Genomic DNA, 26,510 nt, shown 5'->3' with positions numbered 1-26,510 from the left:
GAAAGTGTTGAAATTAAAATGGGGTGTTTTAGAATAGGTTTAAAGTGATAGTTCACACAAAAATTTAAATGTACACAATATTTTAGTGGTTCTCAACCACCAGGCCGTGGACCGGTACTGGTCCATAGATCAATTGTACCCAGGGTGCACAAGAAATCATAATTTAATTAAATTTTATTTATTATAGAATCAGAACAATCTTTTATTTTGAAAAATGCTTTATTTTGAAAAATGATCATATTCTCTCGCTTATATCTCTATCACTTTAGTGCCAAAATTTAATCAACAAGCAGCAAAATCAATAAGAAACAGACATGTGTGTAAAGTTTCTTCGCTAAGGGGAAAGGCCCAATGAAGGACCCACGGACTACAAAGGAATACATCCACAACCCCTTTGTCAACAAATCAGGTGAATCCACCATGTCTGTTCAAGAATCTGCTGGAGATCGCAAATGATGATGACCTTTTAGGGGCCGTTTGCATATCGCGTCTTTACTAGAGTTTCCACAAGTTTGTTATTTCCAATGGAGGTGTGTGGCTTGTGAGCGCAAGCTGTGTGAAGGCTCGCCTTCCAGGCGGACACTGTTAAATGAATACCGCGAGTCACGTGACAAGAACTTTGTATAGAATATGCACATTTCGGTAGACAAATTATCTCAGACAAACACTGCAGTGCTTTGTAATTTTCTCCATAAATAAAACTTGTATCAGAGTGACAGCAATGTTTTGTCAGCTCTTCATCTTCTGAGAAAATGGTTTATGGTCACCTAGCAACCAACGAAACCCTACCCAATCCACAGTAAAATTGTCAAAAATTAAATGTTAAAATTAAAATACTTATTCTGAAGAACATTACAAACCAGCAACCATTGACTTCCATAGTAGGAAAACAAATACTAGGGAAGAGTATGGTTATAGGTCTCCAACAAAACGAAAAAACAAAAAAAAAAACTCAGAAGTTTGTGAGAAGTGAAAGGTGAGTAAATTATTTTAAATTCATAAAGGGGGACTTTAAATCAAATGTGGCCCAATACAATCAGAAATAGGTTTGCCCAGTTAATCAAAACAAAAAGTAATTCCTATTATCAAACCTTACTTCACAAATTTAATTGCAATTTAATTGAATTACATAGTTTGCTGAGCAGCACGTTTCAAAGTTAAACTTTATTGTGTTTCATTAATATTACAGATACCGTCACAGTAATTACTCATGCTGCTTTTTGCCAACACTAGCACTACGAAGCTACACCTACATTTGGATGCAGGTAATGATGTTGAAATAATTGCATAAGCCGAAATAACGAATTACATGTTTTCCTGGATCCATAACCAAAAAGAAGTAAAAACTATTGAAGTAAAATGAGAATTGAAAAGCCGCTCAGTTGGATTGTAATGTGATGTTGTTGAAGCCATGTGGCAGTAAGCTGAACAGAACAAAGTTTCATGCTCTCCATGAGCAAACAGCTCACGCAGAGCAGCTGGTGACTTGCAGCTCACTGTAGCTGCTACAGATGTCAAACAGTGGTGCTCTTCTCTAATCCAAATCTCTCATTCAGTCCGACTCCCCCTTGTGTGGCAAAGAGGGATTCAATCCCTTTGTTTAGAGCCCAGACCGGTGCCCCTCTCCATCCAGATATCAAGTCATTCTGCAATTGGGTCAACGATGGGTGTTAAATTGGATTTTTGTGTGTGTCATGAACCAAGATCGAGTATCCAACTCTCCTGTGACACTTTTTGCAATGGCGTTTTTGCTTGTCTACCATCAGCGGATCAGCCCTTCATCTCCATCAGTGGCTGATAGACGCAGGAATAACAACAGTGGCGCTGCACGAGTCAAATCAAACATCTCCACCTTAATGCGAACGGGCATACGAGTGTGCCAAGCTGGGGCTTTTTAAAAAAGAAAGAAAAAAAAACGACAACATATTTAAACAGATTGTGAAAACAATTCCATCTGTCGCCTTTGGCTTGCCACCACACAGCAGATGGAACACTTATCATTATAAATGCTAACTGCTTCCACACTGCCAATTGGCACTTAAATGCCTCTGCCACTTCTCCCTCGATGGTGGCACCAAACAAAGGCACTCATTTATTTCATTATTCCTTCATTACGGCAGACTCGATTAAGGTAATCTATTAAAGGCTAGATCGGTTGTCCTCTGCGTCAAGAAGCTCTATGTGATGGTAAAGTACTGTACATGTAGGGTAGAATCTTGGGAAGAGGACAGCCAAGGGAGGGAAAAAAAAACTTTTAAATTTTTTTTGAATCGATTTCCACAAGATTGGAAAAACTAGTGGTGCATTCAAAGACACTGTAATAAAGAGTAGCAAGCAGCTTAAAATACAGGAAAAATCCATACGCAAGATACAATTCAAAAAGGTTTTTCATCAGTTAAATAAAGAGAAAGAGTTAAGTAAATAAAATAAAGTTAAACATTAAAATTTTAATGAACGTATGAATTAATAAAATAACAGAAAATTCATAAATCGATATAGTTTTTTTTTTTTTTCACAAAACAAATTAGTTTACAAAGTAGTGGTGTTTTACACTCAGTGCTTCTTTTTGTGGGTTAAATAAAGGGATAGTTCACCCAAAAAAAACCTCACCCTGAAGTGGTTTCTATTTGTAAGAGTCTCTTATTGTTTTTATCTCACTCACCGACCACTTTAATAAGTACACTTTACTAGTACGGGGGTGGACCCCCATGCTGCAGATTTGTCCGATTTTTTTGTGAATTTCCCGTTCCACATCCCAAAGGGGCTTTATTGGATTGAAATATGGTGATTGTGGAGGCCATTTGAGTACAGTGAACTCATTGTCATGTTCAAGAAACCAGTCTGAGATGATTCGAGCTTTATGGCATGACACGTCATGGTCAGCAACAATACTCAGGTAGGCTGTAGCATTGACACGATGCTACTAATGGGCCCAAAGTGTGCCAAGAAAACCCCCACACCATTACACCACCAGCCTGAACCGCTGATACAAGGCAGGATAGATCCATGCTTTCACGTTGTTGAAACCAAATTCTGCCCCCACTATTCGAATGTCACAGCAGAAATTGAGACTCATCAGACCAGGCAACGTTTTTCCAATCTTCTATTGTCCAATTTTGCTGAGTCTGTGTGAATTATAGCCTCAGTTTCCTGTTTTTAGCTCACAGGAGTGGCACCCATCTGCCTTAATGTTGGACATGTTGTGTGTTCAGAGATGCTTTTCTGCATACCTCGGTTGTAAAGAGTGGTTATTTGAGTTACTGTTGCCTTTTTATCAGCTGGAACCAGTCTGGCCATTCTCCTCTGACCTCTGGCACCAACAAGGAATTTGCGCTCACAGAACTTCCACTGGTATTTTCTCTTTTTCTGACGATTCTCTATAAACTCCAGAGATGGTTGTGCGTGAAAATCCCAGTAAATCAGCAGTTTCTGAAACTCAGATCAGCCCATCTGGCACCAACAACCATGCTATGTTCAAAGTCACTTAAATCACCTTTCTTCCCCATTCTGATGCTCAGGTTAAACTGCAGCAGATCGTCTTGACCATGTCTACATGCCTAAATGCATTGAGTTGCTGCCATGTGATTGGCCAATTAGAAATTTGCGTTAACGAGCAGTTGGACAGCCTTCAGCAATTCCACATACTCTCTAATGAGGCAAATATATGGACAGTTTTTTTTCACATTTTATTGTCCGCCAGAGGCAAAAACAAAACTGGCTCCAAATAAAAGTAAACCTCTCCTTCACAATATGAGTTATAAGTCAGATCGATATAACAAGTAGTAAGTTATGAGAAATAGCAGAACTTGCTTTAGCAAACTCCACTAATTATAGCAAGATTTCCAAAGCCCTCGGTCTCTCGAATGATGCATAAAAGCTTTTCAAGCCCAATAAAGAGTCTCAACAAAATCTCAGTGTGCGTCAGTCATGAGAGCCATTTCAGTTTTGCGGGAGGGCTGGTGTTCAGTGGTCGAAGGAAAAGTACTGTACATTAGCAAAGCTGAACACCACTGACTTCTGAATGGCAGGGGGTCGATTAGCTGGCCGTGATAAATCAGAACACAGCTTTAGGGCTTGCCACCGCCACACCGGCTGGTTAAGGGCATTAAAAATGCAAAGCAGGGCTCCTTTCAGCCGCTGCCACACTCTGGAGTGCAAGTGAAGATAAATTCTGCAATGAAGCATCTTTCTTTGGTGGAGTTTAGAGAAGAGAGAGAAAAATAAAAGCCTTTTAATCCAGCCGCTCAAGCCTTCGCCTCACTTCTGGGCAAGCGTCACAGAGACTAAAGGCAAAACACATTAACCCTGCCTGGCATTCACAAGCACACACTCACACATAAACACAGCAAACAAAAACAACGTCCGGAAGTCATTCCTTCTTCCTTCATCTGAGCTATTTCGAAATGCGTCAGCCAGAGCAAGTGGCTGCAGCTCTGTAAAAATTGGGCTTTATTTTTCTAATTCGGTTTTTAAAAAAAAAAACGAGCAGAGAGAGGTTTATTGACTAAGCTTTAAAACAAAAGGTTGAAAAAGACTAAATGAAGGAGCGCTGGAGAGCTTGTCGTTTCTCCGATGGGTATCTTTTGTCTTCCTTAAGGGTGCCAGGCTGCCGGAGCGCTATCGCATGATCAGAGAATGCTGGACAGTGATAAGTCGAAGCTACGGAGAGCCAGAAAGACAAGCCCTATCTCAAGTCTGAGAAATCTCTCACACACACACACACACACGCACGCACGTACGCACGCACGCGCACACACACACACACACACAACACTTTAATATGGCATTCTGCTTCAAAAGCTAAAGAAAGCCTGATCATTCAATAGACTATTAAATGAATGCTCTGTTGCAAATTATAGTAAGCTGCCTACAAAGACAGGATTTTAAGCCAACATAAGTGAACAAAAAATATGACACACTTGACAGTTTTAATAACTCATCTCTCATAAGTTATTTTATCTTTTCTGTGACAGTAAATAATATTTTACTAGCTATTTTTCAACGCAAAAGTAATTTTATTACATAACTTGTGTTACTTGTAATGCGACATCGCCCATCACACTGCCCATCACAAAGTTCAAAGTGCAGGGCGCAAAAGCATTAAGGACGTGTCCTCATCCACTTTTACTATTTAAAGGACAGAAAAATCCACTTTACGCCGTGGAGCATGGTCTTACAGGGTTGAGCTTATTCTCTTAATGAGTTATAGGTGTTTTGAGAATAAACCAATCAGAGTCTCATCTCCCATTCCCTTTAAGAGTCAGTTGCGTCGCACCATAGCACATTTGCTATTTACATGGCGGACTTTGTAAGTGCAAAAACTGAGCACTTCCCCAGCGAGAAAACAGTTAAAAGGACCATCTGCGGCACGAGAATGAGCCTCCTTATTCTTTACTGTCTCTTTCACTCTCGTGGATAAGGAAACATGTTGTACGCACAGACATCCATTAGCCTACATAATTAATTTTGTTTGTTATGCTCAAAGATTTGTTTTAAAACTATTTCTAAATTCAGTTCTAATTTCCAGCAAATGAATAAATGAACAATAACACACATTTGTATTTGTGTATAAATACACAAATACACACCTGTCCAAACCCTGACAGGTTAACAAATCTAAGCTTGTTTTAATAAAACAAAAATAAATATTCATATAATAAATAATACTGCTAATAATAATAACATTACACACATCATCATGAATAAACTGAAAGACCCCTGAGATGAAGAAGGCATGGAGGCAGTGTTTTTATATTTATGTAGGCTAGGAAATAAGATTTTTTGTAATTTTTTAATCCTTTAATTATTTTTCATTTGTAAAGATATTTGCGTATTGCAGTACATCCTGTGTGTATTAAGCAATGTTTAAGCAAGGTGCACAACTAACGTGCTCTGCGCTGGACATTAGACCTGGTCAAAAAAGTCTAGTCATTAGCTGGTCTATTGAACAGTCTATTCTAGTTCCTCAAAATAGCAATGCACCAGCAATGCGCCTCAACAAACCTTTTTTAGACCAGAACGCCTATGCACGCACATATGAGCACAAATGCATTTGCTATTTAAACAGCATGGTGCAAAGCGTCAAAATGACTCTGGCGTTGAGCTGAAACTAGCAAACAACAATTGAGTCGCACTTTGCGCTGCATTGCGCTGGGTGTATGATAAGGCCCTAAAAGTTCAAATCATAAATCTGACTGCTTGTATTTAATGACAAATTTATACAAGTTAAAAAACATCCTTCACACTCATAACGCATTGGAATATGCTACATATTATTTAATATGGTAGTTTAGCAGTGAGTGATATTGTTTAGGAAGCACCCCACGGTAGTTATCCCTGCCATAAAATCTCAAAATCTTTGCAAAACGACAACAATCATTGAATAACTACTGTCTTTGATATTTAGTTGTAGATAGGCAACATGCTAATGTCAAACTGAAATGTAATCAATTTTAATTTGTTGTAATATTTATGAATCACAAATAAGGCTGGACAATATATCCTTTGAGCATCAATATCACAATGTACGTATCTGCAATAGTCACATCGCAGGATTAAATAAAGATATTATTGTTCAAATATATAATTGTTTATACAATGATGACCACGTTATTTTACATTTGAATGTTCAATTTCTATATCTGACTCCCCATAAAACCATAGTGCTGTTTATGCTACTTTAATCTTTGCACTGTCATATTTATTTATGCTTGCATTTTATATTTTATGCAGATGCACTGCATAGAAAAAGACTTGATCACCCCAGTCGATCCATGAATAAGATCTTCCAAATAGAGCGATTCAAATCATCAGCTGAAATTGTGTTTATATCACAATATATATTACAGCAAAACAAAACATCACAATGTCAGATTTTTCCAATTTTATGCAGCCCAAGTCACAAATCAGCCTCTTTTGAGGTTACTTTGAAAGGCAGTTACCTTAAGCAACTAATTAAGTTTGGAAACGATTCTAAATGCAAATGTTCTAAATATGCTGGAAATGCTAGGAAACAGCTCCAGTGGCATTTTTACTGATGCCTTAATTGTGTCTGTATCAGTTTCAAGGTGACTGTATAAAACAATTAAAGATGATAGAGTGTTTAGGTTGTTTAAGTTAACAGCCAGGCTAGCTGTTGTGACCTTCACCGATAACCTCAAGAGACTAAAGAACAGATCAATTAGTTAATTCACACGAGGAGCAAAGAATCAATTTTAATTCAATGAATGACTGTTTCACCTAAGACAAGAGTGTGAGCTAGACGAAGCTTAAATTGGACTAGCACAAAGAGTCCCTTAAGCCAAGTAATTCACATTTTCCAGAAACATTTTACAGGGGATTTGTGGGTCTATCTCAGAATTGGGCCATGTTTTCACTGATTTGAGAAGCTAATGAAGACATAGTCCTGCGTAGACAGATTTTCAGACTGACAGAAAAAGGTCTGGAATCCATCGCAGCTTCAATAGCCAAGGAAATCCCAAGAGAGAATCTAACCAACGTAAAAAAGTAACTACTCACTATTTGTTTTGGTAGAGTAAAATTTAGGATGGTGGCGTGCAACCAAGTCAATGCCCCGAACTTCAAATACTTTTGAAAATCCATTAATCAGTTGATTCTGTCTCAGTTGTAAACATTATGACTTTCTTGTTTAATGGAGGGGTTGTGTATCAAAACCTGGTGTTGATCAGTAAGTATCGGACCAAATAAAACATCACACAAAATGTCATATTTTTATTGAAATTCGTTCTGTAATCCATTTTAAACAAGTACCATTTTTAAGGTATTGGTTAGAAAACAATGTCATAAAAATTCAAGCATACCCAAACCTAGTCACAAAGGATTGTCTTAGGTGAATCGTAAAATATGGTATGTGTGTCCCAAAGTTTAAAAGACTTCAACCAATAAACTGACGATTTATGCATGAGACGTTCATCCAACAGTCTATGGCCATGATGTCTGAGGATTAGACTTGCAAAATTCATTATACAGGGTTCCCACTCTAAGCCAAATATTAAATTCCCTGACTTTTCTCTAATTATCAATTACTAAAAAGTTGAATTCCCCTGATCTATAATGGAAACAAAGACCAATGTGTAATTCACCTCAGATTTTGCATCTGAGTCTATGTAAATTTACATTTTGTTTTTCTTTGGTCTACTTTTTAACATCCTGTCTTTGAGGCAGACATTTTTCTTACCAACACTCTAAAAAAAACCGCTGGATCATAATATCTTAATGTTGAGTCAAATATGGAAAACCCATTGTGTTAATCTTTTACATTAAATAAAATTTTCAAAGTAAAATGACCTAAAATAATTATTAGGCTCACATATTAATTAACCTTAATTAACAGTACAGTACATTGACTGCAAATAACTTAAAGAGACATATTACGCAGCCTTTGTAGACGATTTAGCAAGAAAGAAAAGAAATCTCTAATGGTGGACGGCTGCTTCTCACTCAGGGTTGTCGATGCTAATGAAGGAGAGATTGTCACTAGTGGCTGCGTCTTTCACCATCAACTGCGTTAAACCCCCGTATAAAGGTGATTTTTGCATAATACTTGCTCTTTAAGTGACCGCCAGTTGATGAGCATGAAGAGAATAAAATGGAGCAGGAAAACAGCCTAACCATACTAACAGGCATGATAAAAATATGGTATAAAAATAAATGATTTTTCATGACTTGGAAAAAAAATATAAAAACGTCCTGGCTATCAATGTCTGGAATAAACCTTTTGAGATCCCATGATATTCCAGAATTTCCATGACCCATCCTTCTGTCTTAATGCACCAGACATTTTGTTAGATATAATCATATGCTTTATATATTTGTTTACATAACTACTATTTTAATTTATAACACTTCATTTTTGCATTGATATTTAATATCCCTTGTTTAAATACACTAATAATAATAACAGCAGCTACTCTAATTATTTTCTTTGATCTCTATTTATTACCTGTGGATACTTATCCCAAGACCTGTGAAGAGAGATAATGCCAACCATAGAGGACTTCTAAAGGTATCCATAATCTTGGACCAGGCCGTATCCTGATCAGATGCTGTGGCGGTCATGGAGGAGTGGAGACCACGAATTCCTGAAACACCCCAGTGAAAGACGAGTAGCCGCATTGATGGTGTGGGCCAGCCTGAACACCCACCGGTGAACTACTCACACCTGCAGCTTATCCACCATGCAGGTCCAGTGTTCTCCAGCCTCTGCAGAGACTCAGCTTTGCATAAGAAGTTTGGCCAGAGGAGAAATGGTTGTGTCCAACTGAGCCTAATTTTTCTAAAGGTTTTTTTTTCTTCCACTTTCGTCGATTGGTAAAGTTTGTTTTTTGCCACTATTGCCACTGGCTTGCGCGGTTTGAGATTAGTGGAGCTGCGCACCGATGGATTTGCCATTCAGCAGTGAAAATTAAACCACACTGAACTAAACTAAAATGAACTCCAACTCTGAAAAATAGACTGACGCAGTTTCAATTTACTTACTAGAACTTCTATGTTAAGCTGCTTTGACACAATCAACATTGTAACAGCGATATAGAAATAAAGAAGAATTTAAATTGATGTTTATGATGTAAGTCATCTTAGAAAAACCCCTTCACAGCCTCACTGCACTAAAGTATGTCATTTGATCAGCCAAGTCATGATATGCTCATACTCACAGTCCCTCTTACTTGAGGCTTCTTGGGCTCCGGGCTCATTTCTTGAGGGATGAATTTGATTGGTCCCTTGATCTGCCTCCTGGACCTTTTGGTTCCATCTGGTAGTGTCTCCATGGCGATGTCAGCCTCGTCACTGCTGGCCTGGTCGCACTCAGAGCACTGCCTGGAAAAGATGAGCGATGAAAGAGTCAGGTATTCTCTTTTGCTTTTCATTCGACCTTATTGATTTCTCAATATGGAGAACGCTTAGAGATGAGAGAGAGGCTTTCAAGGTCCATGTCATTGTTTTTTTTTCCTTTTCTCCTCAGGAAGCAGATGTGTCTTATTCATCAAAACACAAGGGTTGTTAAATATCCCTCAAAAACAATATATAAAATTGAAGGAATAGCTGAATTCTTTAGAGCGAGCAAAAGCTTTTTGATTATACAGTATTACTGTCTCAGGGGCAGGCAGTTGCCAGTAATTAGGTACGACTTGGCCCCCCCACACAATTTTATCTTTCAAATGCTTTCTAATTTCCATCCTGCAGTGCGGAACCACATCACGCTTTCTTATTCATGGATTAAATGAATTACTCGAATCAGCAGCGAAAGCATTGTGCTCAGCTTGACAAATAAACAAAACACAGAAACGCTCACGCACGCAACTGTGGAGCTCCACATCAATTTTCAAAGTGACATTTTGAGTAACCTCACGAAAGTGAACACGGAGGGACATTATGAAGCACTACAAGTGGATTACCACATCATTTATTTTAATATAGACATTTTTTTTTTACAAATAAAAGGGCTGTCATAGCCTAACATGTTAACTTATTGTTTACTTACAACAGAAAATGTAATAAGATCCTCTGAAATCTATAATGATCCCTTTTTGTATATAAATTAGGGGTGTCACGATTTCGATTTTTAACCGAAATCGATCGAAATTTATGCTCAATTTCGATTATTGAATCAAAAAATAGAATCGTCGATGCTGCCACGGCCCCATGTCACGTCAGCTTGGCTTGCCAAGCGGGAAAAAAACAGGCTTGTCGAAGTGCCTGTTAAACTGCAGAAGCAGGAGACCCGTCGACAGAGCTTAAACCCTCTCCTCTTTCAATGAAGTCGCCAGTGTGTAAGCATTTTGGATTTCCAGTGAGTTATGTTGACAACGTTCGTGTTGTCGACAAAAAAAAAACACAGTTTTGCAAGCTCTGCTATGTACGTATTACGTACAGTTCGTCCGATAGACAACACCGGCATCGCGATCCTCCGCCCGCCCCCGTTGCAAATCCGCTCGCGAAAAGTACACACTCAGGCCCTGTTTACACTGTCTTTGTTTTTAAATGGCATTTTAGAACGACAACGATTTGACATCCACAGTGGCATGTAGCGTTTCTGAGCAGCCCTCCATACTTTGTCATTTTAGCGAACACCTCAGATACTGTTGGCTGGTTCCTGTTGGTTGTGCGTCTTTTTTACCGACGCCATTATAACAACACAGATCACTGCCTATTCACGAGTCCCGCAGAAAAAGTGATTGACAGGTGGTAATTATGTGTGTATCTTGCCTTTATTCATTTACTGTATGATTTGTTTATGGGTAAAACAAAGACCATGCAGGTCAGGTAGTTTAAATGGTAGGCTACAAATAATTAATTGGTCATTAATTAATTATTCATAATTGAAAATCGAATCGAATCGTGCCTTTAGAATTGAAAATGTGATCGAATCGAGGATTTGGAGGATTGTGACACCCTTAATATAAATACATGTCATGCAGTTAGATTTTTGTTGCGTTATCATAGTTTGGCAAAATTATTTTTCCCGTAATTTCCTAATAACAAAGAAAGCCATTTTTCCTATACAAAAGAGGGGAAATACCAAAAGTTGGACTTTATTGACTTATTATTAATTCAATTTAATACTGGATACGCCACATGATGACACTCAAGTAACATTTTGTGAACGCCTTGTTTGTGAGCATCTTCTTTAGCTTTTATTTACTCATATAGACTTTCACACATTAGAAACACTTTACAATAAGATTGTACTGTATTAGTTAATGTGTAAGCGAGATGACTGATTTTCATTAAATTTGAAATAGAAACTCATGAAACACTTGACATTCAAGGCATATTTTTTCTAGGTCATTGCATTAATGTTTTCCTGTGTTTGTATATGGAAAAACAATATTAAAGACAGTACAATTTTTTTTTTCTCATAACTTCATAATGTATAACTTTTCATATTTTTAGCACGAAACGTTCTAGGATGTTTTCTTTCCAATAATACCTAATGCTTGTTTGTAGCTCACTGAGGTCAAGAACTGTTAATATTTAAAGTTAGGTATGTGTAAATCCCCAAAAGTGAGTGCTGTCTAACAGGTTTAATGCTTTCATTTTTTTAATCATTCCAAGTTTAAATGTTGAAAAGTTTGAAAGGAATAGGGTATAGGGGGGAATAGACTGGGAATATAAACACCACCAGGAGCTATGCTTCTAACTACAGCTCTAGAAAAATAGTTGCAAATGTACAAGCTTGTTTGTTTGTGTGTTTGTTGGAACGATAGATTTGGAAAACACCAAATCAACAAACTAAGTTTATAACGATGGAACTTACGACCTTAGTTGGCTAATGATGGTTTCAGAAACGCACCCCTGGGCAAGTTGTTTAATTGGGGGGTGTTTGCTCTTGCTGGCCCAACAATGGAAAAGGGGTAATACTTGCGCCACCTGATGGATATTGCCTAAAGTACAAAAGAGTTATTTTTTAATTTATTTTAAATAAAAAAGCAGAACTTGCTGTTGCAGCACAGCGCAGGACAAATTGCAGGATGACGCATTAAGAAACAAGCACTCTCACATCTATAGTTGATGCATTACCTAACACGATTAAACAACGAAAAAATACATTCATTACATTATGTGTTCATGTTAGTTAATGGAAATACCTATTGTTAGCTCATGTTAACTCACAGTGCACTAATGTTAACCAGCATAAATTTAGATTTTAATAATGCATTAGTAAATGTCGAACTATGATTAATATGGTAAATGCATTAACTAATCAAATCTTATTAAAAAGCGTGACTCACATTTTTTTTTTTTTTTTTTTTATCATTATCCGCTTGTTAAGTGTGGCATCACACAAAAGTGGTTTCCGGGTCCAATTGCTCTATCAAACTCTATGGGGAGGCTCATCGAATACACCACATTTTGAACATGAATATTTTTATACATTTCTCAGTGAATATAGGGGTTCTATTTTGGTGCATTTAAACAAAACTAATTTATTAAACAGATGTATTTACTAAAATAATATTTTAGCCATAGAACATCTTTAGGAATTGGAAGATAATACAATTAAATTCAAGCAAAATATTACAAAATAATAATAATAATAATAATTTTAACAACATTTTTATCTTTTTTTTTTTTTTGGTTCTCTTGATTTTTCCTCTTTTTTTTAATTTGTATTTAATTTTTTTACACCTTAAATTTGGGTGTACTAGTTTTTGGATCAAAAGTTATTTTGTTAGATTAGCTTTAGATTTGGCTTTAGTACTGACTAATCTAATGTATATGCACAAATATAATATTGTATAGCTTTCTAATAATAATATAAATCTAAAGGATAGATTTGTGAGGGGTGTATATATACTGAGCACTGAATATATTCATGCCTATTATCAGCTGGCCAAAAGTGATTCATTTTTTCTAAACTGTACAAATATTGGTGTCTGTGATGCAGCAAGTCCAGAGACTGTTGTATTTACCATAATTGTATTTAAACTCACTTTAATATGTAATATGACTAAAAAGTGGTCATAAACGAATATTTATCAATTCAAATGAGTAGCGGCTTGGACCTGGACACAATATTTCATACGTCGCCACAGATTTATCTAATAAATAGAAACCCTGCTCTACAGGTCTACAATATGCAAGTGTTTCCAGAAGTTATTTTTAATCACAATTCAATTCCCTCTCCCATTCCTGTTCTCACCAGTAGCTGTTTTTGGTCTTCTTCGGCATGCGTGTGAGCGGAGGGTCCAGGCAGCCCAGGTGGTAATGCAGCTTACAGGTGTCACACAGCAGTAAAAGATGCTGGTCTTGGTTTTTCTTACAAATCCCACAGCTGTGAAGAACATGAAACTTGTTTATTTGCAGAACACGACCGTGTCTGGTGTTGCTATTTAGGGTTGGGTATTTTTTCCACACATTTTCTCTTTGCATAATTATAACGAATGTAACATCTAAACCTGATGGTATAATAACACAGTCCTTCTGTAATGGCTAACGCTGGGAAATTTTCTAGCACCTTCAATTGATTGCAGTCTAACCTGTAGAGCATAGCTGGGAGGCTTGATGACTTCCCTGGCGATCCTCCCTCTTTCTTGCTTGGTTTTCTCTCTTTCGGAGCTTTCAGAACTGCAGGGACATTCAACTTCTGAAAATAAAGCAAATGCAACCACATTTCAAAGATGCATCAACATTATTCACTTGTTAGTCAAAAATTAAACTAGGCAAGACTCATAATCTGAGAAAGTTTCTTTAAAGGTGATTTTCAAAAGAAAATGTGAAATGTAGTTGCTAAGACGCTCAATATGGTTTTTATCATGGTGCAATGCAGTTGCTAAGGTGCTCTGGTTGATTGCTTATTAGTCCCAGTTAAGAGAATATGCTCCAGTATGATATTCTGGTAACTAGAGCTGCTTTTCCACTATCGTGCCAAACCGTTCTAAGAACACTTCGGTACGGTTACGGTTGTTTCTCCACTGAGACTGGAACAGCGCGGCACGATTACAAACCGTTCTCAGCCCGGAATTCTCGGCACGGTTAGACAACCGTGCTGAACTGTGCTGACAGATTCTGTGTGTTGACGTCGCGACTCGGTTGCTAAGCTACCACAGCTGGCTCAGCAGAAGCGCGCTAGTCATCAGACATCCTCAATAAACTACAGTACATTTAATATAAAATAACGATCCAGGTCTAAACGATACAGTTTGAAAAGGGTGGATGATTTCCTAAATTAATGATGTTAGTGGTTCGTATGGGATCGTATGGGATGAGAGCATAGAGCAGTCTCTGGCAGAGAAGTGAATAACTCATCACATTCTTACGAAGATATTTTATTCATTAACGTTATTATTTTATTGACTTGAATACAGACCTACTTCGCCTGCTGAATGTGAGTTTATTGCACGCAGCGCTGTATTTCACAGCACAAAACTCGCTCTGATCTGGGAGAAACATGCCAGCGACTTGCGCTGCTCACTTTTTTCCTGCTGCGCATCGAATAAAGTGAATAAAGTCACGCTTAGCATCGTCGATGTCCAAATTCCACAACAACATCACGATATATATATATATATCCATGGAACACGAACTTGCAGACTCTTTTAACAACGAGGAAATAATTGCACTTTTTAATTCAAAGCCAGGACAGCGTGTTAATACCGGCGAGACCACCTGAAGGACGTCGTGTTGTAATGTCGGCCGTCCAAAAGACTTTGCTTGACAGCTTTACGGAGCGGCACTGTAACTGTCCAAGGTACTGTTGTATGATTTATATTATAGCATATGCACTAATAAACAAGTCAAAAGAATGAATGAATTAAATAAATATGGATTCTTAAATGTCAGTATTGCTTTTACTCAAAAAATATCAATACGTTTTGACAAATGTTTTATAAAAAATAAAATGAGCAATTTTCATCATTTCAGCTCTAGATAATTATATGATTCAGTTATACATAAGTTATATGACATTTATGAGGCATGTATGTTTCTGTGTTTTAGTTTTTTTGTGGTGATCTTTATATAGGCTAGCTACGCAAATATTTTCTAAAACGTCTAGCAATAATTCGCCTACAGCTTGTTAGTTAATATGAACACAAAAATAATTATTATAATAAAAATAAAATGATCAAAATAAAAAGATAATAGAGCAGCATTTTGCTAAATATAATAGTGCTTTAAATGCTTTAAATCCTGCAATATACGTGTTGTTTCATATTCGTTTTTTTTTCACTTGCTGCATTCGTTATTTAATGTTTGAATACTAAAACAAATAACAGCCATCGCTTAACTGGTTTCATTTTACCATCAAAATGTAGTATATTTTATATCATTATCAACTTTTGATATAAAAACGCAGTGTAATTTAATTAATTGTTAAAAATGAAATAATTTATGTGCTGTGTTTTTATTAGTGAAAGTGCCCGCTCACCTTTGACAAGGCCTGTACAAAATTATATTTCTGCCACTATAATACAAATGCACTATTTTTGTTGTCTTATCATTGTTTATTTTTCTGTTATGTTCAGAGATTTTAAATATTATTTATTTCCCCTCCAATTATTTTTAATCATCACGTTACATTTTGGTAATTTTCCCTCCAAATAAAATTTAGCCAGAGCTGCGCAACATATAAATAAATAAGGGTGCACATTTAGCACCCCTATTTCATAGAGCGGCATAACAGTGTTTAGTCACATGGTTGCTTTTGCTTTTATGAAAAAAAATAAATAAATAGTTTCGGCTCTTATTTAACTTTAGTTGAACAAAGGGAGCCGTTTACATTGCGTTACCAAGGCAACTACTGATGCGTTTTGTGTAATGTTTTAAAGAGCTTTGTCGCAGCACGACAGTGGAAAATGAAACCGTATCCGTGATGTCTGGCCCGGTTTGGCACGGAATGGAACAGTTCTGTTTAAAGAACGATTCAGCACGATAGTGGAAAAGCGGCTTAGGTATGAATCAGGTCATTCAGTGCAGTTTCACTGGATGTTTAAGCCCATTTGTATCTCTAAAATGCAAATATAAAACATAATAATAAAAATAAGGTTTTTAAGGTTATTTATCAGTTAGGAAGTTTGTAAGTAATTTAATCAACAATGAAATTTATGATAAGTGTGTAAGAGTTTATAGATTGAATTAACAAATGTTGAATAGGCAGTTTGTGAAACAGCTGTGTTTGTGTCGTCCAAGTAATCAGATTAAGCAGGGCTTTCATATGATATATAGAACAAGTCCATTCATGAAAAGTTGAGTAAATTAAACATTTCCTTTAAACAGTTACAGCTCCACCTATTGTTCCATGTCTCCAAATTTTTGTATGATGGTTTATAATCACATTATTAAATCGATGGGCCATCGTTAACTGTGTTTAAAGGGTGCTCAAATTTAATTGGCTAACCTTGAGCAGTGGATACACTGCATTGCAAATTTTAAGTTTATCCGTCTAGTGGCTAAAATGGTCATTGAAACACTGTATTAAGCATCAACACACATTCAGCACTCTCAGTAATGATTTTAAATCACATTGAACTGAGCTAAACTGAACTGAACTGAACTTAAACACTAAAAACTGAACTACACTGTTCCAGTTACTATGACCATTTATGTTAAGCTGCTTTGACACAATCTACATTGTAAAAGCGCTATACAAATAAAGCTGAATTGAATTGAATTGAACATTAAATCACTTTGTGTTTGAGACCTTTTTTTTACTATTATAGTGCCACCAATTGCCCTATCTCCACAAAATTCTGCATGTTTGTTTACTTACAACTTATCATTAATGTTCTCACCATGCGCCAAATTTTGCAATTGTGGACCGAGTTGCTTTCACTGAGAATTATATGTATATTTGTTTTTCAGACAAATTAGATCCACCATTTTCATTATAAACTGAGGGATACACATAACAGTTACAAAGGTTGAAAAGGCACTGATGCTTGAAAAGACAAAACAATTCATTGAGGGGTGGGGGTGAAAACAGGATGATAAACTGTCTGATTTTTGTTCCTTTTTCTATGAGTTCTTCCCTTCAAATGCTTAATACGGGTTTGTTTTTCCGAAGAAAACAAATACAATTCATCCTAATAATAGCGATAGTACCACTGCTTCCCCCAGCTCCTTAAGCCCCTGGTTTGTCTAGTACCTTGAAACTTTTGAGTATGTAAATATAAAAGACATCTTCTATTGATACTATACACTTATTTTTGGAAGTAAAATACTTTTATTCCACCCTTATATGCAGAAACAACAACGCATATAATCTCCGTGGCTCTGCAGTGTGTTCATGTAACACAAACAAAATAAATACTCCATAAAGATTCATTAATTAATATGTGTGTTTGACAGTAGAAGATGGGCAGAGCATTTAGCTTTCCAGTTTACATTATTTTTGCTCTTGACACAGAAACAACTCAATCTATATGTTTTTCTCCCGTTTCCTCTATACACAAGTTTCCTAATAGCTTCCATCACGCCCATGACGCATCACACAAAGCACAGCATATGAAAGGAAAATACTTTAAAAATACTTTTTTATAATAGCCAAACAAGGTCACTTGACATTCTTGCCAGTACACCGTAAACCTAATAGCCATTTTTCAGAGAATACATCACTATGCATTTATATACAAAAATATGAGGCAGAAGAAAGAAAGTGACAGTTCATTTCTATAAACACTTGGAGAGGCTGACTATGTGTCATTCTGCAAAACAAATAAGAAATACTAAGTGAAAACTTTTCATATATTGATATTGGGCATGCAGCTAGAAGGGCATCCACTGCGTAAAACACATGCTGGAATAACTGGCGCCTCATTCCGCTGTGGTGACCCCTGATAAATAAGGGACTAAGCCGTACCGTAGGAAAATAAATGAATGAATAATATTAGGCATGTATAATAACAAAGGTACAAACTCTCCAATTAAGAGCTCTTCTTAAAGTGGATTCTAGACATGCAGTGAAGAGGCTTAGACGAGGTTTGACTAGAAGACTGGCCAGGAAAGAAACAAAGTTTTCTATTTTCCATCTATCCATCTTTTTAGCTCAGGTTAATTAGAAAAATTATCTAGAAGGGACCGGTCGCACAGCAACACAGAGCAGCTTCTCTCTAGAGCCTTTCTAATCTAAGTGCGCTCAGTTCAGATGACAGTCTCTGTCCACTGAACAACAGGGGTTTGAACAGGCCGAAGAGCTGAGTGAGGAGACGCCAGGTTAAAAACTCGAGGTTAGTGTGGACAGACCCTCTTATACATGCAATTTCACTGGGAATATTATTTGGAAATGAAAGGTGTTTGCCTAAGAACAAAACACACACACACACAAAATAAAAGAATGAAAGAAAAAGGGCTCGCAAAAACAGCCGAACAGGCGGTCGGCCATCTGCTGAGGGAGCCAGACAGACTTTGCTGTCGTGCAGAGATTGTGGAGAATCCCAGTGGAACCCTGAGAGGGGTCATATAACTCACCAAATTTCCAAAAGAAGTGGATCTGCCAGGGGAGTCCACCATGACGTTTCAACACATGGTGGCCACATAATTCATATTTCATTTATATTCTTAACCTTCTTAACAAAAACAACATTTTAAATATGCCTTCAGATAAACAGGCATGATTATTATGAAAGAACTTTTTGTCATTAAATCGGTAGCAAATTCATACTGAGTACAGAGAACATTCGTGTTGCACAAGCACGTACACTCACCGGCCACTTTATTAGATAAAACTGTCCAACTGCTCGTTAACGCAAATATCTAATCAGCCAATCACATGGCAGCAACTCAATGCATTTAAGCATGTAGACACGGTGAAGATGATCTGCTGCAGTTCAAACCGAGCAACTGAATGGGGAAGGAAGGTGATTTAAGTGACTTTGAACGTGGCATTGTTGTTGGTGCCAGACGGGCTGGTCTGAGTATTTCAGAAACTGCTGATCTACTGGGATTTTTACGCACAACCATCTCTAGAGTTTACAGAGAATGGTCAGAAAAGGAGAAAATATCCAGTGAGCAGCAGTTCTGTAGGCGCAAATGCCTTGTTGATGGTGGAGGTCAGGGGAGATGGCCAGACTGGTTAAAGCTTATAGAAAGGCAACAGTAACTCAAATAACCACTCGTTCCCACGGAGGTATGCAGAAGAGCATCTCTGAACACACAACACGTCCAACATTGAGGCAGATGGGCTACAGCAGCAGAAGACCACACCGTTGCCACTACTGTCAGCTAAGATCAGGCTCACCAAAACTGGACAATAGAAGATTGGAAAAACATTGCCTAGTCTGAAGAGTCTCAATTTTTGCTGCGACATTCAGATGTTAGGGTGAGAATTTGGCACCAACAACATGAAAGCTTGGATCCATCCTGCCTTGTATCAACGGCTCAGGATGGTGGTGGTGGTGTAATGGTGTGGAGGATATTTTCTTGGAACACTTTGAGCCCATTAGTATCAATTGAGCATTGTGTCAACGCCACAGTCTACCTGAGTATTGTTGCTGATCTCTTTATGACCACAGTGTACCCATCTTCTGATGGCTACTTCCAGCAGGATAACGTGCCATGTCATAAAGTGGGAATCATCTCACACTGGCTTCTTGAACATGACAATGAGTTCACTGTACTCAAATGGCCTCCACAGTCACCAGATCTCAATCCAATAGAGCACTTTTGGGATGTGGTGGAACGGGAGATTCACATCATGGATGTGCAGCTGACAACTGCAGATTTGACATTTCAATATGATGCTTAAAACGCACACTCAAATGAGCAGAAATTGTATAAAAAGACTATTAGGATGCCTGTTAACATGATTTTTTCAAGCTTGTAGCTTTTATAGCAACAAATTTATACTTGGCTCAAAAAAAAAAAAAAAAAAAAAAAACAGCTCTACCAAAGACACTTTGAAAGTGCACTGCTGAGACTTTTCCCCTCACCCTGGGTGGCACCAGAGACGAAACCCTCTCCAGAGAACATCAATAATTTGAGGGTTATGTGCAGACACCAATGACTGATAGGGAACGAAAATGTAGTAGATAGATGACACAAAGGAGCGGGGCGCCTTGACTGATGTTGCTACTTAAGCAGCGCGCGTTTTCTAATTATGTGATTTATGACCATCATTGCAGATTCACTGGCTCGCTCTTTTCCAGACCACTCGCCTCCTTCTACCTCCTTGCTCCATTATTGCGGCATTTATCTGCCGAAAGGACATTTTAAGAGATCCTTTTAATTAACCATCTTACACACTCTCTAAGCCGGGTAACTGGTTATTCAACGCAAATTAAGTTTTAAACAAGTGCGCATGGGTGCATACAAATGGCTGCCTTTTAAATGTTTTGTCGCTGTTTCAGGAGTGAGATAACGACACAAACTGGGGTTCTGATTGTTGCAGTTTCAGGTTATCACATGGAAGTTGGGGACTCATCTTCAATACAGAGAGAAATCTTATTAAACTCACTAATTCTGGCAAAAACATAGTGATTAAAAATGCATGAAATCTAGGCCTGTCAAATAATATATATATATATATATATATATATATATATATATATATATATATATATATATATATATATATACATAAATACAGTTGAAGTCAGAATTATTAGCCCTCCTAAATATTAACACCCCCCTTGCATATTTTCCCCAATTTCTGTTTAACCGAGATAATTTTTTCAACACATTTCTAAAGACAATAGCTTTAATAACTCATTTCTAATGACTGTCTTATTTTATCTTTGCCATGATGACAGTAAATAATATTTGACTAGATGTTTTTCAAGATACTAGTATTTAGCTTAAAGTGACCTTTAAAGGCTTAACTAGGGTAATTTGGCAAGTCATTATATAATGATGGTTTGTTCTGTAGACGATTGAAAAAAAAAATAGGTTAACGGGTCTACTAACATTAAATATAACTAGTATTTAATTTTTTTTTTTTTATTCTAGCTAAAAAAACAAATAAGATACTATAAGAAATACTGTGAAAACTTTGCTCTGTAAAAAACTGTTTAAAAAATGGGGAGAAAAAAAAATTCCCAGGAGGGCTGATATTTTTGACTTTACCTGTATATAATATATTTTTTAAATAATTTTAATTTAATAATAGGCTAATAATAACTGTATATATTTTAAACGAATTAATTGCATGTTAAATTTCACTGATAAACTACACTCAAATAAAAAATGTAGGTCAAAATTTTGTTAAACGCAAAAAATAAATAAATTAATAAATAAAAAATCAGCCATAGAAAAATATTTATTGATTTTACTACAACTATGTTTTATAACAAATATATATTTTCCAGAAGCTCCATGGATATGAACATTTAAATGTACTGGCAGATCATTTATTGCAGCTCTAAAACAGTTACAAACATTTAATTTTTTTTACTTATTTATTACCCAATTAATTCATTATCTGCAAAAACAAAAAAGAATCAAGGTGTAGATAATGGTGACATTATTTGTAACATTTTGGATAATCCAATTATATATTAGTATGTATTAATTATTTGTTTTAGGATGAAAATAGGAATTTTATTTATTTTTTTTATAAAATATTCCACTAAATAAGAAACTAAAACAACCAATATTTGGTAGTAAACGCAGTAGCCTATTAGGTAATATTTTCATTTGGACAAAACTGAGCAATATAAGACAATAAAATCAATATTTGGATTAATCAAGATCTATTTATTTGTTATTTTTATTTATAACATCTATTTAGTTTGAGTGGCCCAGTGGGTAGCACTGTCGCCTCACAGCATGGTTGAAAGCCTGAATACTGGTTCAAGCCTCGGCTAGGACTGTTCACCCTGTGTTGGCGTGGGTTTCCTCTAGGTGCTCCGGTTTCTCCCAGAGTCCAAAGACATGCACTATAGGTGAACTGGGTAAGCTAAATTGACCGTAGTGTATGTATGTGAATGAGAGTGTATGGGTGTTTCTCAATGATGGGTTGCAGCTGGAATGGCATTAGCTGTGTAAAACACATGCTGGATGAATATTTGGATTAATGTAACGCTGGACAAAACAGCCCTGCAGTATCAATCTTACTGTAAACTCAATGCTTGTATGATATTCCTTATTTTGAACTTTTATTGACAGCAGTCAACATAAATACAAACAGTAATGAGAACAGTCCTGAGATTGGGCCCGAGCATACAAATAAAGATATATATAATGACAATATAGGTCTGAGGAAAAAATAAATAAATAAAAGTAAATAGACAAACTTCAAGCAAAAATACAAACTTAGAGACATAAGTGACCTATCCAATGAGGCTTTGAGCTGGTCCCCATCTTCTTTCAAAGATTTGAGTCTTCAGATGTATTTGTGCTGTCAACTGTTCCATTGAATATAACTGTCTGATTTTTTGTATCCACTGTGAAACCGTGGGTGGTTCAGGTTTAAACCAGTTAATTGTTATATTTTTTCTTGCAGCCATTAGCAGGAGATGTAGCAAGGTTTCCTGATCATGGGACAAATCCTCTGGAAATTTATCCAGTAATGATATTCCTTAACAATAAATATGAGCCATGAATATCTGTGACATATCTGTAGATCTTGAATATTTGGGACATCTACCTAAATTCTACAGGCTATCATGTGAACTCTATCATGCAGACATCTGTTCTCCTGCATTGTTTGTCACCAATGAACTGTCTGAAACGTGGTTGAGGTATGCTTATTCTAATAAAAATGCAACATGTTATTTTTTTCGAAAGAGTTTTGAAATGAGTATATTTTTTTTTCGATGTTTGACGTAATCTCAACTGAAAAATGAAGAGGGTGGGACATAGTTACTCTATTTCTATCATTTCTGGAGGAGATTCACCACTAAGACCAAGTTTTAAATTACTTCAATCAGATGATCATTATTCAAAGCATGATAATGTAATACAGCTATAAATGATTTTGTCTGATTCGGACGATGAGAAACAAAACTTATGAGACAGTTGTTGTTTAATTTTATTGGTGATTCCAAATATGTAATGTAATTGTAAGCTTGGTTAAGAGTTTTGGAGAATTTGATGTTTCCCCATTCAGAAAGAATGCCCGGATCATACTGCACAAGAGACGTTTCAAAGATGGCCACCGAGTAAAATTACTTGCCTTAAAGCAGGGATGTCCAGACTCAGTCCTGGAGGGCCGGTGTCCTGCAAACTTTAGTTCCAGTCCCAGTTAGACACAGCTGGCCTAGCTAATCAAGCTTTTACTATGCTTTCAACAAACAACTTGCTTTAACAGACCTGCAAGGATGGAGCTAAAATCTGCAGGACACTGGCTTTCCAGGACCGAGTTTGGACACCTCTGCCTTAAAGGGACTTTGGTTGAGCGCAGCAAATGAAAAGTTACTAAAAGGGGGCGGGGCATGTCAGACACTAGAGAACATTTGATTGGTCAAGATTTGATGAGAAACTCAAGTATAAAGTGTCCTAGAAACAAAACAAAACATGAATCCATTTAGACGGAAGTGACAAACCGCAAGCTTTATATGTTAATGTCAGTTTCATTTTTTCTAACATGAATTTTGTCACTGTTTTAGAGCACATGAGCTTATAGATATCTTAATACTAACAGACTGTAACTAACCTCTAAAACAAAAAAGTATTTTAATTTCACAGGACTGTTAATTGGACGTTAAATCGACATCCTTAACCAAAACACAAAAGACTGTTGACACCTCCTCAGTGACAAGAACGTGTCGCCTTGCAGCTCAGACTACACTAATTCTCCACATACGCAAGCATAATCTCCATGAAATTGAGCAATGCTTAGCTCTGACAAAGAAGCTGAACTTTTCCGACAAACTTTTCAAAACCTTACAATTACTTTCACGGTTACTGTTGCCAGTGACATTTTTGTTTCGGGGCATATCCTGCTAAATGGCATTCTAAGTACTGACTGTTATTTAGACAAAAAAAGAAAGATCTACAGAACATTTCAGACCTTCACATTTTTCGCACTCATTAAGTGACCGTCACCCGTGGTGATGTGGTTGCCATAGTGAGCAGGGGGAGAGGTTGGCGGCTTTTAGCTACAGAGTCAGGGCTGAGTGCATGGCCAATGACAGGTCAATCAGTTAGCGCAAATGAAAGAATTTCGCAAACAGGAGGCCCATTACAGCGAAGAGAATTACCTCAACGCTGTCTACCCTGTGGGGTGCTGCCTACAATCTAGATTTCTTTCAATCACAGCTCATTACCCAGGTGCAAAAAAAAAAAAAAAAATCCAAGGGGAAGATTTCTGCTCTCTTTACACTCTTTTCCACAGTGAAGTCAAAGACGAATTCTGAGAACAAACACAACCCAACTCCTACATCCACATGATAAAACAAAACAACCAAACATACAGTTGAAGTCAAAATTATTAGCCCCCCTGTATATTTTTTTTCTCCAATTTCTGTTTAACGGAGAGCAGATATTTTTTCAACACATTTCTAAACATAATAGTTTTAATAACTCATTTTTAATAACTGATTTATTTTATCTTTGCCATAATGACAGTAAGCAATATTTGACAAAAAAAATTTTAAGACACTTCTATTCGGCTTAAATTGACATTTCAAGGCTTAACTAGTTTAATTAGGTAACTAGGCAGGTTAGGATAATTAGGCAAGTTATTGTGTAATGATGGATTGTTCTGTAGAATATCGGACAAAAAAATGTAGCTTAAAGGGGCTAATAATTTTGACCTTAAAATGGTGTTCAAAAAAATAAAAACTGCTTTTATTATAACTGAAATAAAACAAATAAGACTTTCTCCAGAAGAAAAAATATTATCAGACATACTGTGAAAATGTCCCTGCTCTGTTAAACATCATTTGGGAAATATTAAAAAAAAAAAAAAAAAAAAAAATCAAAGTGGGGCTAAAAATTCTGATGGCAACTGTCTCTGTTAGTTCAAAGAAATGTAACAGATGATTAATAAGCTTTCAAAATAAAAGTCAGATTATGCGATTGTATGGTTCAAATTTGTGGGAAAAAAGCTATAAAAATAAGTATGTTTTTGATGTGAAGTAAAAATTTTGAGTAAAGGTTGTGTCAAGGCAACTGTTATGTTGTGGGAATATAGTGCATAGTAATGCATTTTAAAACTTTTCATGCACCATCTAAAAGTCATTTTGTGAAGATCTCTCGTAGGAAAAATAAAAAATAAACAAAAAATACACCCTTCCATAATTCAAAGGATATTTTAACAACAAAAAGAGAGAGAATGTGACATTTTTAAGCTCCCAAAAACCTTCTTTCTGTTCTCTGACAGGTGTCACTACACTTGTGCAATGATGATAATGCTGATAGAGCTGAAAAACTATGAAATTATTTTATACATACACTAACATTAAAGTCTGCTTATACAGTAAAACTCTTCTAAAGTAGACTTTAAAAAAAGCTTATAAAAAAAAAACTGTGCTTTTTTAAGCAATCTGCCTTGAAGACAATTCTTCACGCTATAAAACTCATTTTGTCATGTCAGGTTCATACCTGTTACCTAAATAAAGGCATTTATTTCTACATTTATGCATTTGGCAGACATTTCTTTAAAAAAAAAATGTATTGAAAGAGCACATATTCAGTATTAGAAATAAATAAAAATAAATAAAAAAACAGGCAGGACTGACTTAAACGTCATTAAATAGTATAAAAAACGATCCCAACATGACCAAGCTGCTCGATCCATGTGATGCAATAAAACAGCCAAACATTTCTATTAGTTCAAAGAATAATAAATCACTTTACAAAGGATTAATAAACTTTCAAAATAAGAGTCTGATCTGACATTTCTGAGTCTAATTTTTTTATGATGCAGACATAAAAAAAGCAACAACAAATAAGTATGCGTTTGATGTAGCAATGTGGGTAATTGCATGATGTCAATTTCACTGAAAATCAAACACTGTGAAGGTTATGTCAAGGTAACTGTTATCATGTTGAAGGAATGTAGTGTATAATCAGGCATTTTAAGACTTTTTATGCAACATCTAAAAGTGAACATCTTGTACTATAAAAAAGACTCTTCTGACTACAAAAGGATGATATTGCCATGAAAACCA

At 36.4% G+C, this 26,510-nt stretch overlaps 1 protein-coding gene across 15 annotated transcripts in view; it reads right to left on the bottom strand.

The window, feature by feature from the left end:
* Positions 1 to 26,510, bottom strand: part of phf14 (PHD finger protein 14) — a 159,210-nt gene that overhangs the window by 71,036 nt on the left and 61,664 nt on the right. For 8 of the 15 annotated variants that reach the window (XM_087294431.2, XM_087294438.2, XM_087294443.2 and 5 more), the window contains 3 exon segments: positions 14,001 to 14,107; positions 13,664 to 13,795; positions 9,675 to 9,837 (listed from right to left, as the gene is read on the bottom strand). In XM_087294431.2, the coding sequence (XP_087150557.2) occupies positions 9,675 to 9,837; positions 13,664 to 13,795; positions 14,001 to 14,107 (402 nt within the window). 15 annotated transcript variants of the gene reach the window in all.

The sequence above is a fragment of the Danio rerio genome, chromosome 19 (genome assembly GCF_052040795.2).
Source record: "Danio rerio strain M-AB ecotype USA chromosome 19, GRCz13ab, whole genome shotgun sequence".
NCBI classification, from domain to species: Eukaryota; Metazoa; Chordata; class Actinopteri; order Cypriniformes; family Danionidae; genus Danio; species Danio rerio.
This window is presented reverse-complemented; position numbering and strand designations above follow the sequence as displayed.